Source organism: Clupea harengus, chromosome 24 (assembly GCF_900700415.2).
Source record: "Clupea harengus chromosome 24, Ch_v2.0.2, whole genome shotgun sequence".
NCBI classification, from domain to species: Eukaryota; Metazoa; Chordata; class Actinopteri; order Clupeiformes; family Clupeidae; genus Clupea; species Clupea harengus.
In genome coordinates this window covers 7415623-7429983 of record NC_045175.1, presented here as the reverse complement: position 1 = coordinate 7429983, position 14361 = coordinate 7415623, and the positions used below count along the sequence as shown (strand labels likewise).

General features: G+C 41.5%; 2 protein-coding genes across 2 annotated transcripts; one reads left to right on the top strand and one right to left on the bottom strand.

Annotated features, from left to right (window-relative positions):
• Positions 1–405: 405 nt before the first annotated feature.
• Positions 406–13736, bottom strand: LOC116219013. Its single transcript, XM_031561851.2, has 5 exons — positions 12999–13736; positions 12164–12277; positions 2148–2261; positions 1099–1616; positions 406–659 (listed from the first exon to the last, which is right to left on the bottom strand). The coding sequence occupies exons 1-5, from the start codon at positions 13151–13153 to the stop codon at positions 511–513; spliced, it is 1050 nt and encodes a 349-aa protein (XP_031417711.1). The 5' UTR covers positions 13154–13736; the 3' UTR covers positions 406–510.
• On the top strand, positions 9120–10324 carry LOC122128735. The gene is made up of 2 exons (XM_042703452.1): positions 9120–9559; positions 9689–10324. The coding sequence occupies exons 1-2, from the start codon at positions 9319–9321 to the stop codon at positions 10153–10155; spliced, it is 708 nt and encodes a 235-aa protein (XP_042559386.1). The 5' UTR covers positions 9120–9318; the 3' UTR covers positions 10156–10324.
• Positions 13737–14361: the final 625 nt, after the last annotated feature.

The following is a 14361-nucleotide window of genomic DNA, read 5'->3' as shown; positions in this document are numbered from 1 at the left end:
TCAACTGTACCCGAGAGGGCGCTACATAAGTAAAGCAATATACATGCCAACAAACCATATAGTGAAATTTGCATTTGTACAAAACCAGTACTGACATATTTCCTGAACCGCACCCAATACATAGTGGTACCATTTTTTTATTAGCAATGAAGGACACGTCACACCTCTGTTTATCTCTCTTCTCTGATTTATGCTCTGATGCTCCACTAGATGGTAGCCACCCCCTCAACAACATCCTCCTATCTAAACACCCTCACCCAGGTCTACAGTCCATCTTCACCAGTGCATGCTGCTGATGAGCAGAGAGTCTGGTGGTCTCTCCCTACACCAGTCAGCCAAAAAGCTGTCGGTGGTGCCACTGTGGTGGGATGAGTTTTGCAGCTCCACACACTCTGCAGCATCACTCCCAAAGCAGCTGAAGACCCAACTCTTCTCTAACGTCTTTTGCACTTAAACTTCAAATAAAACCTCTCTTCTTTTTCCTGTTCAGCTCTTATGAATCCCAAAGTCTCACCTACTTAGAAATATCATAATTACAACAACATGCGCTGGATCCAAATGTGAAATCACCGACATTGGGTCCTTACCCCCTCCTTGTTTTGGCCCTCCAGAGTCAGCAGGGATGTCCAATTGAACCCCACCATCCACTCTGGCCAGACCTGAGAGTTGGAGAGGGGGGGGGGCAGGGGTCAGAGAGAGTGAGAGAGATGAAAGAGAACAAAGAGACAGATATATATATAAACCCAGTCAGACAGAGGTAAGAGATAGAAAGAGTGAATGAATGAGAGAAAAATAAGGAGGAGAGAAAGATGAAATGAAACAGAAAGAGTTACAGAAAAAGTAAGCAGAGAAAAAGTCAAATAATTTAATTAATATTATTAAATAAACAAACAAACAAACAAACAAACAAATAAGCAAAACAGATCAGCATTAAACAAATTTGTTATCGTCTCTCTAACCCACATTTCAAGAAGAGTAACACTGAACAATGGACTTCAAAATGTCACCATCATTTTGCTTCTTAACTAAATGGTGTTTCTATTCGTGCAGGAACCCAACTCCTGAAAGCAGTTCTGAAAGAAATAATTCGAGGCTCACCTGTTATTTTGGTCCGTTGTACAGGCGCATGCTCAGTTTGGAGATGTTTGCTTTCTTCCATGACTATGGACTCATCCAAAGGAGGTTGTGGAGAAATCTGTGCCATATGTAAGTGTGGGTATAGAGGGTTTTGCCCCGAGTCTGAGGGTGGATATGGAGGAACTTGTGCCATGGTTGTAGATGGCTTTAGATGAAGCTGTGCCATCATTTCTCTGTGTTGGTAGATAGAAGATTGTGCCATGGCTGTTTGGGGATATACAGGAGGTTGTGTCATGGTTGTATGTGGGTATAACAGAGGTTGTGCCATGGTTATGTCAGGGTTTAGAAAGGGTTGTGCTCTGAATCTCTTTCTGCACTGGGGACAGCTGTTGTCTCCTGATGGACCAGATTGGCTCCAGTAGCTGCTGATGCACTGCCTGCAGAAACGGTGTCCACAGGTGGTGATGACTGGGTCCCTCAGTAGCTGCTCACATACTCCACACCCGGACTGATCCTGGGTCAGAACATTCCTCAGAACACTGCAGTGACAGATAAATCACACAAAGAGTCACATTATTCATTGATGCAAAAGAAAACCTTACACTAGGATTTGCAAAAACACACACACAAACTCTGTCCTACTCTCTCACACACACGAGCATCTTGGGTCAAGGTATTTCTAATCTGACTGCAGAGACACCAATAATTGCACAAAGAAACACACCATTCACTGCATCCTAATATTAAAGAGCAGCTGATAGGTTCGCACACATGTGTACACAGTATTTACACACTACCACACACACACACACACACACACACACACACACGCACAGACACACACACACACACACACACACACACACACACAGAGACTCACACACACACACACACACCAAATACAAATTTAGCATCAGCCCTCACTTAGCTTAGTTGGCATGTCTGCATACTCACTCCTTCTCTCTCTATCTTTAAAACACACACACTCACACACAGAGACACACACAGACACTCCCCTCTTGTACATATGTGTATTTGTAAAATGTAAAATATAATAGCTGACAACTCACTTTGGCTCAGACTGTGGTGGTCCACTGCTGAAATTGGGACCGTCGGGCATCGACCGGTTACTCTTCATAGACACACAGCTGGGCACTGGAGACACTGGTCTGTGTGTCTGTGGTCTGGTGACATAAGGAGACGAAATAACAGACTTAGCAAACACTTAGCACAAACACATGCACGCACAAAGAATTATCCAAAATAAGGAGGAGAGAAAGATGAAATGAAACAGAAAGAGTTACAGAAAAAGTAAGCAGAGAAAAAGTCAAATAATTGAATTAATATTATTAAATAAACAAACAAACAAACAAACAAATAAGCAAAACAGATCAGCATTAAACAAATTTGTTATCGTCTCTCTAACCCACATTTCAAGAAGACTAACACTGAACAATGAACTTCAAAATGTCACCATCATTTTGCTTCTTAACTAAATGGTGTTTCTATTTTCACACACACACACACACACACACACACACACACACACACACACACACACACACACACACACACACACACACACACACTGTAAGATTCTTTTTTATATTTAGGCTATTACACTTAATTCTAAAAGGTGGTCTAGTTGGTTGTCTCAATCAAGGAAGCTGGAGCGGTTCGGATCAGAGCCAATGATATTTATTGTGGCAGACAAGAAATATCACTAAGCACTAAGTATTCTAAGTTGAGCAGAGTTCTAAGAGTCGCCGGGCACACGCGGGTGCGTGTCGGGGGTCGTCTTCCAGGAGATGGTCTTCCTTGCTCCGCGAGTCGCTCTGATCCCGCTCTGATCCCCGATCTCCTGAGCCTCGGGCACAGGCTAATTTAACTGGTGGCATTACGTAAACCGAATGGAATGCATAACAATCTCTAACACACACACATACACTACGTAAACCGAATGAAATGCATAACAATCTCTAACACACACACATACAAATACATGACCATGACAGTCGATCAATGTCCTTCAGCCTAAGAACCCAGGCGCCAGGAGGAATCTTGCACAACATAATTTGGGCCTACGGGCCTGGTAAGGGTGGAGGGACATACACAAGATATCTGTAAATGAGAAATATCACTGGAATCTAACAACACTCATCTGCACTTACACACACACACTCATCTGCACTTACACACACACACACACACACACACACACACACACACACACACACACACACACACACACACACACACCTGTACTTACAGACACACACACATACACACACACACACACACACACACACACTCACATAGATATATATAAAGACTAGATGTCTTACAGCGGAGTCTAGAACGTCCGCACATGGCGGCCATCTTGCTCCAGGAAAGCTTTCTGTCAGGATCAATGGTATCTGATGTAAGGTGACCAGACGTTCCTGGTTTCCGGGGACAGTGCCCGTTTTTTGGTGACCTGTCCCCGGCTGGCGCTGTCCCACTGTGACCAACAACAGACTGAACACAAATTAAAAATTAAAAAAAGAGAGAAAAGAAAACAATGACCAAATGTTTAGTTGCGTAGCCTACACGCCACGGGCTCAAGCAAGCCAGCCAGGCAGGGCGGCAAGCTCTAGCTCAGAGCTCAAAATATGTTCTAGAATGCCCGTCTTTGTAGTATTTTGATTGGCTTTGATATATATATATTTGAATATGTAGCGCGAGAGATCACGTCCATTCATTCAGCCAGCTCTGACAAATCGAGTAGCCTACAAGACAAGATTGCATTGCGGCTGACGAACGGTGTTTCTTGTAAGTATCATTGTTTATCATCTATGTCATATATTATTTAACCTATAATTATTATATAGATAATATGTATGCACAATTTGCGACAATGTGTGTGTCAACTGTCAACAATGTATCTGTCGGTCAGGTGTCAGCCACAGCTGTAGGCTACTTGCTAACTAACTAACATTAGCAGAGATACTATCGCTAACTTACTAACCAGTACTATGACATTTCAGTTTCACTAGTCTGTGTTGCTTCGTTGGCAACTTGTCATTAAATTAAACCACTGAAAGCCGAGGAGGATATTATTAACCTATACTGTGTATCGTTCCCTACCTCTGCCCCTTCCCCAACCCCGCCCCTTACGTGTACGTGTTGTTGATTTCTGTGTGTAAAGAATTACAGTTGTACAGCGTAATTAAGTGTTCTAGACAGTGATGTATTTGTTGTTTATACAAATTGTCATAGACGAACTATATGAATTTGATTTCACGACAAGAATTTTTGTGGGACATACAGTCTTTCAACCGACACCGATACCTCTCTCTCTCTTTAAATTGAGGGTTTCCCGCCTTTCGCAGCTGACGGCAGAATTAGATGTTCACGAGAGGACCCCCCCCCCCCCCCCCCCTGTATCAGCTAATTTTGCGTGCTAGTCTACACAAAAACTCAAAACGTAAAACACGTTTCAGTTGAATTCCAAACATGATACCAGTCGTAATCTATACAGCCACCACTACTGAAACATGTCAGGTTGTTAATTAATTAAAGATTTTTCGATCTATAAATATTTGGTTTGTCACTTTTTTAATCGCGGGGGCGAAACTAAGGGAACACTACGATATGTAGCCTGTGATCTACAATTTGCAACAATGTGTGTGTTAAGCAGCGGCTATCTGTCGGTCAGCTGTCAGGCACGGCTCCATGCAGCTGACTAACTAACACTAGCAGTGATACTTACTACAGTACTATGACATTTCAGCACAAACGCTAATACTCTTATCTCGCTGAAATCTTGACGGATTTACAAATGGTTTGGTTTCTTACAAACGTTATTAACGTGGTTATAATTCTGGATGCTTGTACATGTTGAAATCGCAGCTTTTCTCTTTGAAAAACGACTTAATCGTGCAGCTTAGTTGTGTATCACGGCTTGGCTACTACCCAGTAATTTTACATCAGTGGGAGAGGCAGAATTGTTCTTTCTTTTCAATATAACTTAAGGTGAGTTTGTTAAAAACATCTTACATTATGATTTCTACAGGAAATTGCTGACTTTGTTGCAAGTGAAGATGCCAGACTTTTGTGCAGCCTACGGATGCACTAATCGCCGTTGTCTCAAAACGAGAACCATTGGAATCACCTTTCACGTGTATGATATTACAATATTATGATTTATTTTTAGGATAATCATTAGTTACTTAATGGAAGTATATACAGGAACAGCGGGGCTATGACATATTATTATTGCTAGATTGTTGTTAAAAGAAGGCTTTTAAGAATATGTTTGTTTACACAATCACTGAATGTTTCTTTTGTTTCTTAAAGTAAATACATGCATGCATGCAAACATACATATATACATCCATCCATACATACAATTACCCCAAAAATATGATCATTTAGGTGTGTATTTGTGTCCTTACCCTTAATGTAAATGGAAATACGGATTGAAAATGTTGACTATAATTTATATATCTGGGTACATTTCTCACTTTTTTAAGGTTTCCCAAAACCAGAGAGAGGAGGAGGAAGTGGGAAGTTGCCCTAAGAAGGGACGGTTTTGCTGCCTCTGATAGTTCACTGCTCTGCAGTGAGCACTTCAGGAGTGAGGATTTTGACAGGACGGGGCAGACTGTCCGGCTTAAAGACGGTGTTGGGCCAACCATTTTCAAATTTCCAGCTCATCTTCAGAGGGTATGTGTATCACTGAGCAACAATAATTTAAGGTGTATAAGATTGATGTAACAATATAAATATGTGATTCAATGTCACACTTTATTTTTTTTTGTTTCTGCAAGTTATATAATGTGTTGTTTATTACAACACAATTTAGACACTTAAAACTTCTTTACTGTTTATTTTAGTCGGTAGCAACAAGAAGCACAACCACTTCAAGTAGAGCGGATGACAACCTGCCAATGAACTTCACTGGAGAGAGGAGATTGAGGCGCAAGCGGCAGGCCACTGACCACTTGTATGCATTGCCTGCTTCCCCTAAGGCTATAAAGGCCAAACTTGCAGAAGCCTCAGCGAGAGTGAGGAAACTGCAGCGGGAGAAGAGCAATGCCGTGAGGAGAGAAAAGAGGGCCAAGAACAACATGCAGGCTCTTCTGGAGGAACTGAAGGAGAAAAATCTCATCAACGAGGAGCTGAAAGACAAGCTTGAATGCTACTCAGGTAAAATACAAATATTACATTGAATATTTTGTGTATTTTATGTTCTTTGTTGACTTCCTAGTTACTATTAAAAGGAAACCTACTGAATCACTTTTGCTAATTGAATTTCAGATCTTCCGGTTCATCTCCTGTCGAGGCAGGGCGTAGAGTACACCAAGGCCCAGAGAGATTTTGCCCTTACGCTCCATCTGCATGGTCCAAAGGCATATCACTACCTGAGAGATACTCTTCATATTCACCTGCCACATCCCAGTTCATTGCAAAGGTATTCTTCATGATGTCTAAATTTACACTGAATTACATTAAGCACTACAGACAATATGGGGATGCTTGGGTTAGTGGTTAAATGGCTCTTGGTTAAATGTCTACTTTTTAATTATACAAGGTGGCTGAGCTCTCTTGATGCCAGACCTGGTCTCAATACAATGATGTTGGACATGCTGGAAAGACGCCGTCAGGAAGATGAGATTAAATATGGATGTGTCACTCTGATGCTGGATGCCATGTCCATTAAAAAACATGTTCAACATGATCCTCAGACACAAACAATGTTTGGATATGTGGACATGGGGGATCGTTTGAATGAGACTGACATAGCTTCGGAGGTGCTTGTGTTTATGGTGGTTGGGCTTCAAGGTTATTGGAAAGCTCCGATTGCTTATTATTTGACCAAGTCCCTCACACCAGAATCACAGAAGGTGCTAGTAGAACATGCATTAGACGAGCTGCATCATCGTCAGATACGGGTGGTGTGCATGACAATGGATGGTCATGCATCAAATGTCAGCATGTGCTCCCAACTTGGGTGCAATCTAAAAGCAGACCCCTGTGAGCCCTTGAAGACCCATTTCCCACATCCAGTAACCCATGACAATGTTTTTGTTATGATGGACGCTTGCCACATGCTGAAGCTGACACGCAATATGTTGCAGGTACATGCTCATTATTGCCTATCTGCTCTGGTTGACTGTTCTGCTTTTTATACATTTTGATTGTATTTACATAATTGTGCAGACTATGGTGCTTTTTAGTTGACGTGTGCAGTAAAAAAAAATCTGATTCTGCAGGCATACAGCCCAATTAGAAGCATAACTGGCAGTATCAATTGGAAATACATTGTTCAGCTGAACAATGTCCAAAAGAAAAGTGGACTACATGCTGCCAACCGAGTCACAGATAAGCATGTGAACTTTGCTAATCAGAAGATGAAGGTATGTTTGCATGATGATTTATGTATAGAGGGCCGCAATAGAAATGGGCTTTAGGGCTTTATTGTGGTTTTATTCTTTTTGATGATGTTTGTAGTTGTAGTGCTAATGTGCTCTTATAAACTCAATCAAGGTCTCCCTGGCTGCTCAGACTTTGAGTAACTCTGTGGCAGTGGCGCTCCGCACCTTGCAGGACGTGGGCTATGCAGAGTTCAAAGATAGTGAGGCAACTTCAGAATTTATTAAGGTAATGCAGCTGATCTGTTGGTCAGCTACAAAACGAGGGTGGTTGTTAAATGTGAATGCAGGTTTAAAGCAATGCAGCAATTTAATTTTAAAAAGCATCATACTTGGGTGTTTACTATCTGACACCTGTTGACACTAAGTTAAAGTGATGATTTTCAGTGCTTTCAGTTAATTTAGATATTTGTTTATAGATAACAGACAGGCTGTTTGATATCTTGAACAGTCGCAATCCCAGAGCCAAAGGGTTCAAAGCCCCCCTTGGTTCTAGGAATTGGACAAGCACCAGGGAGTTCTTGGTAAAAGCCAGGGGGTACTTGCTCACTTTGAAGATGGAGGATGGCAAACCCCTTTACCGAACAAAGAGGTCTTTTAAAATAATGACTGTTCAATTATATATAAGTTCAACAAATGCTCTGTTCTCTTGTTTATCTACTATCTTCTGCATCGAGTTCAGATGCTCTGTCCTCCTGTCTGCATCGAGTTCATAAGATGCTCTGTCCTGTAAGATGTTCCGTCCTGTCTGCATCGAGTTCATAAGATGCTCTGTCCTGTAAGATGTTCTGTCCTGTCTGCATCGAGTTCATGAGATGCTCTTTTCTGTCTGCGTCAAGTTCATAAAGTGGTACGTATATATATTATTCATATGATACTATTTTGCTCCAATGTGTTTGCTGTCTGCAAATTTGTCTGTGCTGCAATTCTCTTGTATTTAGTTTTTTTCTCCCCAGATGTCGGTGTCATAATGGTATGTATTGCATGGTCTGCATGTTATGTTGTGAATTGATTCAAGAAGGTTTAGTGTCCTAAAAGTAATTTTGAGGATCTTAAACCTCACACTGATTATACTTTAAGGTCGTCAGGGATGCAAACTAGTCAGCTTTACCCACCCCCACAAATGTGGCAATGAAGTGAATTGTTTGAATTGTGGATTTGTGTGAGAAGTGCTGCTCTGGGAGCACTCACTATTTTCACCCTATACTGTTAGTTTGTATACCTGCATTCTTGTGTCCTGTTTTGGCAGAATCATCATAGTAATACAATATTTGCTTTTGAAGGTTCCTCTCTGTCCTGGGCTACATAATAAACATTGACACGTTGATGTCGATGGTTCCTGTGCTGCTTGAAGGACAGCTATATGTCCTGACCTACAGATTCAGCCAGGACCACTTGGAGCTTCTCTTTAACTCCATCAGAGCATCCGGTAGGGTTCATAATTTATATTTACCAGCCGCAACACTACGTGTCACAAAGTTTCAGCAAATGCTTGTATTGTTTTCAGTTTGTCGTTCCATATGTTTTTTTGTGTCACAAACTATTTTGAGTATTTAGAAAAATGTCTGTGTGTTTGACTATCTGTTTGCAGAATTTATCACCACTGATACAATCTGAATTGTTTGATAATGTTATTCAACATAATTTATGTGGAAAGATCATTCAGGGGTGGCTAGTTCTAATTTGTCTTTTTTTTAAGCATAAAACATTTTAAAGCATATATTGAATATCTGTGTAATATACTCGTATATCTTGTGTTTTTTTTTAAGGTGGCTGGAATAACAACCCTAATGCCAGCCAGTTCAAGTTTATCTTCAGAAAGCTGATGGCCCGGTGTGGAGTTGTTGAATCATGCAGAGGCAATGTAACAGCACAGGATGAGACAGAGTCCCTAGCAGCGGTCATCGACACCTCTACAAGCATATCAGCTGTAGATATGTCCTCTGCAGCAGGAGGAGAAGATCTTCCATCCCCGTTTGATGACATTCCTGCCCTAGTACACGACCACAGCTACCTTCCCGTCCGCTTCGATGGTCTTGTGGACAACGCTCTTGTGTACATTTCAGGTAAAGGCTGATTGAAAGTCGATTTTGCCTATAACCGATAGAGCCAATAGTAAAATCTGTGGGAAAACAATCTGATATTAATTATTATTATTATAAGTTATGATATTATTATACTAACTCAAATTTCAGGATTTGTTGTGCGACGGGCTCTGAAAAAGCTCCCATGTGATGTCTGCCGTGCCAGCCTGGTGACAGACGCTGCATCTGCCATTAAGGACCAGAGCTACCACCTGCTGTCACTAAAAAACAATGGAGGCCTGGTGATTCCATCAGAGGGCACAGTGAGGGTCATCAGGGCAGCAGAGTGGGTCATTCGCCAGGCATCATCCTTTAGACGATCACAGCCCATCAAACTGCTTGAGGTCATCTACCTTGTACGGAAGAGGATCGGGTCTGAGGATGTGTTTGTGCTCGGGGAGCACATCGGCGACACGCAGTATGGCATAGACAGCCACCACCATACGCTGCTAACAATAGTTGTGTCCCTGTTTTTTAAGCTGAGGCTACACCACATCGCTAAAATGACCACACTTAGCTTACAGAGCAACAACATGCGACAAAAGCTCAACAAAACAGTCCTTTTCAAAGGGCATTAGATCTCTGTCGGCCCGCCCATTTTCTTTTTTCTCTTTCTCTCTCTCGCAGGAGTTCTCAGGTGCGCGAAAAGGCTTGCCTAGTCTGTGCTCGAGGCTGCTTCTCTCCCCTCTGTGTTTTGACTTTTTGTTTGGTTTTACAGGACTGATCTTTGCACCACACTTTTGGTTCTCTTCCATTAACTGATTTACACCACACTCCTGTTACTTTACATTTAGTAGACGCTTTTATCCAAAGGAGCAGTTTAGGGGTTCGGTATCTTGCTCAAGGACCATACACACTTGGTAACACAAAGGGTTTCCTCCACTAAGAACCCCAACAGAAAAACATGCAAAAAGAATTCACAGCGACCTCAGGCCTGCGTGTGTGTCCTGTGTTGCCTCCATATATAACACGTGTGTGTTGCAGTGAGTCGTTTGTGCAATAAAAAACTGACAGCAGTCAGCCTTGTTGTTTGTTTGTATTTTGTAAGGAGGAGTGGGAAATCGAACTAGCAACCGTCCAACCTCCCGATTACTAAACGACTCCTCTACCTCCTGTACCACTTTATATTCTTGTTTATTGTTATTTTTAATCCTTATCGTTTAATAAATATTTTTTATTTTTTATTGATTTCACTGTTTTTTGGGTCATTTTTTTAATCTCTATCCTCCATGTGTATACCTCCACAGTAGTCTAGTTTTCTCTAGAGGGTGGGGATTTTCAACATGCAGCATTTCTTGATGTATATTTTGTAAAGGGAAATCTTAATCTTAATAAATGTCACTTTTATAAAAAGAATATTACTAATATAATACAATAAACTGAATTATTACTTGTTTAAACTAAACATGTAATAATTCAAATTATTGTATTATATTAGTAATATTCCTATTATAAAAGTATACATATATCTCATGTTGCCATTTTGTATGCTGAGTTTTAGTAGCCTATATATTGATTTAACATAAATATCTGTTCTGTTTAATGTTATTTTCATATGAAAACCCAGATTATAATTATAACTATTTATAAGTATGCAGTGTTATAAATACATCTCTGTACAGGGATTTAAACATGCAACATGTCTTGATGTATTTGATAAAGGGAAATGTTGTACCTATTTTAGATCATTATTCTATTTTTTAGAACACAGCATAATTATTCATACGTATGCAGTGTCATAACTACATAACTGACGTTTATAACAAACCAACCCGTTTAAAAATCGGTTGAAAATTGAGCAAGTTATGGTTATTTAAAAAGTACATACCAATACCAACACAATGTTATGGGTGAGCGAACTGACTGGAGCAAGATGGCCGCCATGTGCGGACGTTCGACTCCGTTGGCCGGCAACGCGGACGAGACATCTAGTCTTTATATATATCTATGCACACTCATCTGCACTTACAAACACACACTCATCTGCACTTACACACACACACACACCTGCACTTACAAACACACACACACACACACACACACACACACACACACACACACACACACACACACACACACACACACACACACACACACACACACACACACACACACACACACACACACCTGTACTTACACACACACACACATACACACACACACACACCACACACTCATCTGCACTTACACACACACACTCATCTGGACTTACACACACACACACACACACACACACACACACACCTGCACTTACAAACACACACACACACACACACACACACACACACACACACACACACACACACACACACACACACACACACACACACCCCAAGTAATAATTTAGCATCAGCCCTCACTTCTTCCTAATAGTTAGTAAAGTAAGCCTATCTGCATACTCACTCCTTCTCTCTCTATCTTTAAAATACAAACACTCACACACACACACACATCCACACACACACACACACACATCCACAAACACACACACACACACAGACACACATGTGTGCACAAACAATTGTCCCCTCTTGTACGTGTATTTGTACAATGCAACAATGTAAAATATAATAGCTGACAGCTCACTTTGGCTCAGACTGTGGTGGTCCACTGCTGAAATTAGGACCGTCAGGCATAGACCAGTCACTCTTCATAGACACACAGCTGGGCACTGGAGACACTGGTCTGTGTGTCTGTGGCCTGGTTACATAAGGAGACGAAATAATAGACTTAGCAAACATTTCTTCCTAATAGTTAGTAAGGTTAGCATGTCTGCATACTCCATTACACATAATACTTCACTCTTTTTAACACACACAAACTCACACACACACGCGCGCACAAACAATTCTCCACCCTTGTACATATCTGCATTCGTAAAATGTAAAAATGTATAGTAAGTAAGGTTAGCATGTCTGCATACTCTCTCTTTCTCTTTGTCTTTGTCTTTCTCTCTCTCACACACACACACACTCATCTGCACACACACACACACACACACACACACACACACACACACACACACACACACACACACACACACACACACACACACACACACACCTGCACTTACAAACACACACACACACACACACACACACACACACACACACACACACACACACACACACACACACACACACACACACACACACACACCAAGTAATAATTTAGCATCAGCCCTCACTTCTTCCTAATAGTTAGTAAAGTAAGCCTATCTGCATACTCACTCCTTCTCTCTCTATCTTTAAAACACAAACACTCACACACACACACACATCCACACACACACACACACACATCCACACACACACACACACACACACACACACAGACACACATGTGTGCACAAACAATTGTCCCCTCTTGTACGTGTATTTGTACAATGCAAAAATGTAAAATATAATAGCTGACAGCTCACTTTGGCTCAGACTGTGGTGGTCCACTGCTGAAATTAGGACCGTCAGGCATAGACCAGTCACTCTTCATAGACACACAGCTGGGCACTGGAGACACTGGTCTGTGTGTCTGTGGCCTGGTTACATAAGGAGACGAAATAATAGACTTAGCAAACATTTCTTCCTAATAGTTAGTAAGGTTAGCATGTCTGCATACTCCATTACACATAATACTTCACTCTTTTTAACACACACAAACTCACACACACACGCGCGCACAAACAATTCTCCACCCTTGTACATATCTGCATTCGTAAAATGTAAAAATGTATAGTAAGTAAGGTTAGCATGTCTGCATACTCTCTCTTTCTCTTTGTCTTTGTCTTTCTCTCTCTCACACACACACACACTCATCTGCACTTACACACACATCGTGGGTCAAATAATAGTTTAGAATTAGCCCTCACTTCTTCCTAATAGTTAATGAAGTTGGCATATCTGCATACTCACTCCTTCTCTCTCTATCTTTAAAACACACACACACACTCACACACACACAAACACACAGGTTGGGTCAGGGTAATTCTAAGCTGACTGGAGAGACACCAATAATTGCACAAAGACACACGTCATTCACTGCATCCTAACATTAAAGAGCAGCTGATAGGTCTGCACACACACAGTCAGATGAACACATTCAGAAGCACAAAGCAACACTGTAAATCTTAGTGTACACAGTATTTACACACTCATCTGCACTCCCACACACACACACACACACACACACACACACACACACACACACACACACATACTCATCTGCACTTACACACACACACTCATCTGCACTTACACACACACAAACACACACACACACACACACTCATCTGCACTTACACACACACACACACACACACACACACACACACACACACACACACACACACACACACCCACACACACACACTCATCTGCACTTACACACACACACTCATCTGCACTTACACACACAGACAGACATACACACACACACACACACACACACACACACACACACACACACACACACACACACACACACACACTCATCTGCACTTACACACACACACAGACAGACACACACACACACAGACAGACACACACACACACACACACACACACACACACACACACACACACACACACACACACACCTGTACTTACACACACACACACACACACACACACACTCACACACCAAGTAATATGTAGCATCGGCCCTCACTTCTTCCTAATAGTTAGTAAAGTAAGCCTATCTGCAAACTCACTCCTTTTCTCTCTATCTTTAAAACACAAACACACACACACACACACACACACACACACACACACACACACACACACACA

What these genes read in the sequence shown, in the direction of transcription:
- LOC122128735 (XM_042703452.1), top strand. Translation starts at nt 9,319, where the DNA reads ATGGCCCGGTGTGGAGTTGTTGAATCATGCAGAGGCAATGTAACAGCA. An exon ending in CGCTCTTGTGTACATTTCAG is followed by an intron (nt 9,560 to 9,688) that starts GTAAAGGCTGAT and finishes CTCAAATTTCAG; the next exon opens with GATTTGTTGTGCGACGGGCT.
- LOC116219013 (XM_031561851.2), bottom strand. Translation starts at nt 13,153, where the DNA reads ATGTTTGCTAAGTCTATTATTTCGTCTCCTTATGTAACCAGGCCACAG. An exon ending in CCACCACAGTCTGAGCCAAA is followed by an intron (nt 12,278 to 12,998) that starts GTGAGCTGTCAG and finishes TTATGTAACCAG; the next exon opens with GCCACAGACACACAGACCAG. An exon ending in CCACCACAGTCTGAGCCAAA is followed by an intron (nt 1,617 to 2,147) that starts GTGAGTTGTCAG and finishes CTGTCACTGCAG; the next exon opens with TGTTCTGAGGAATGTTCTGA.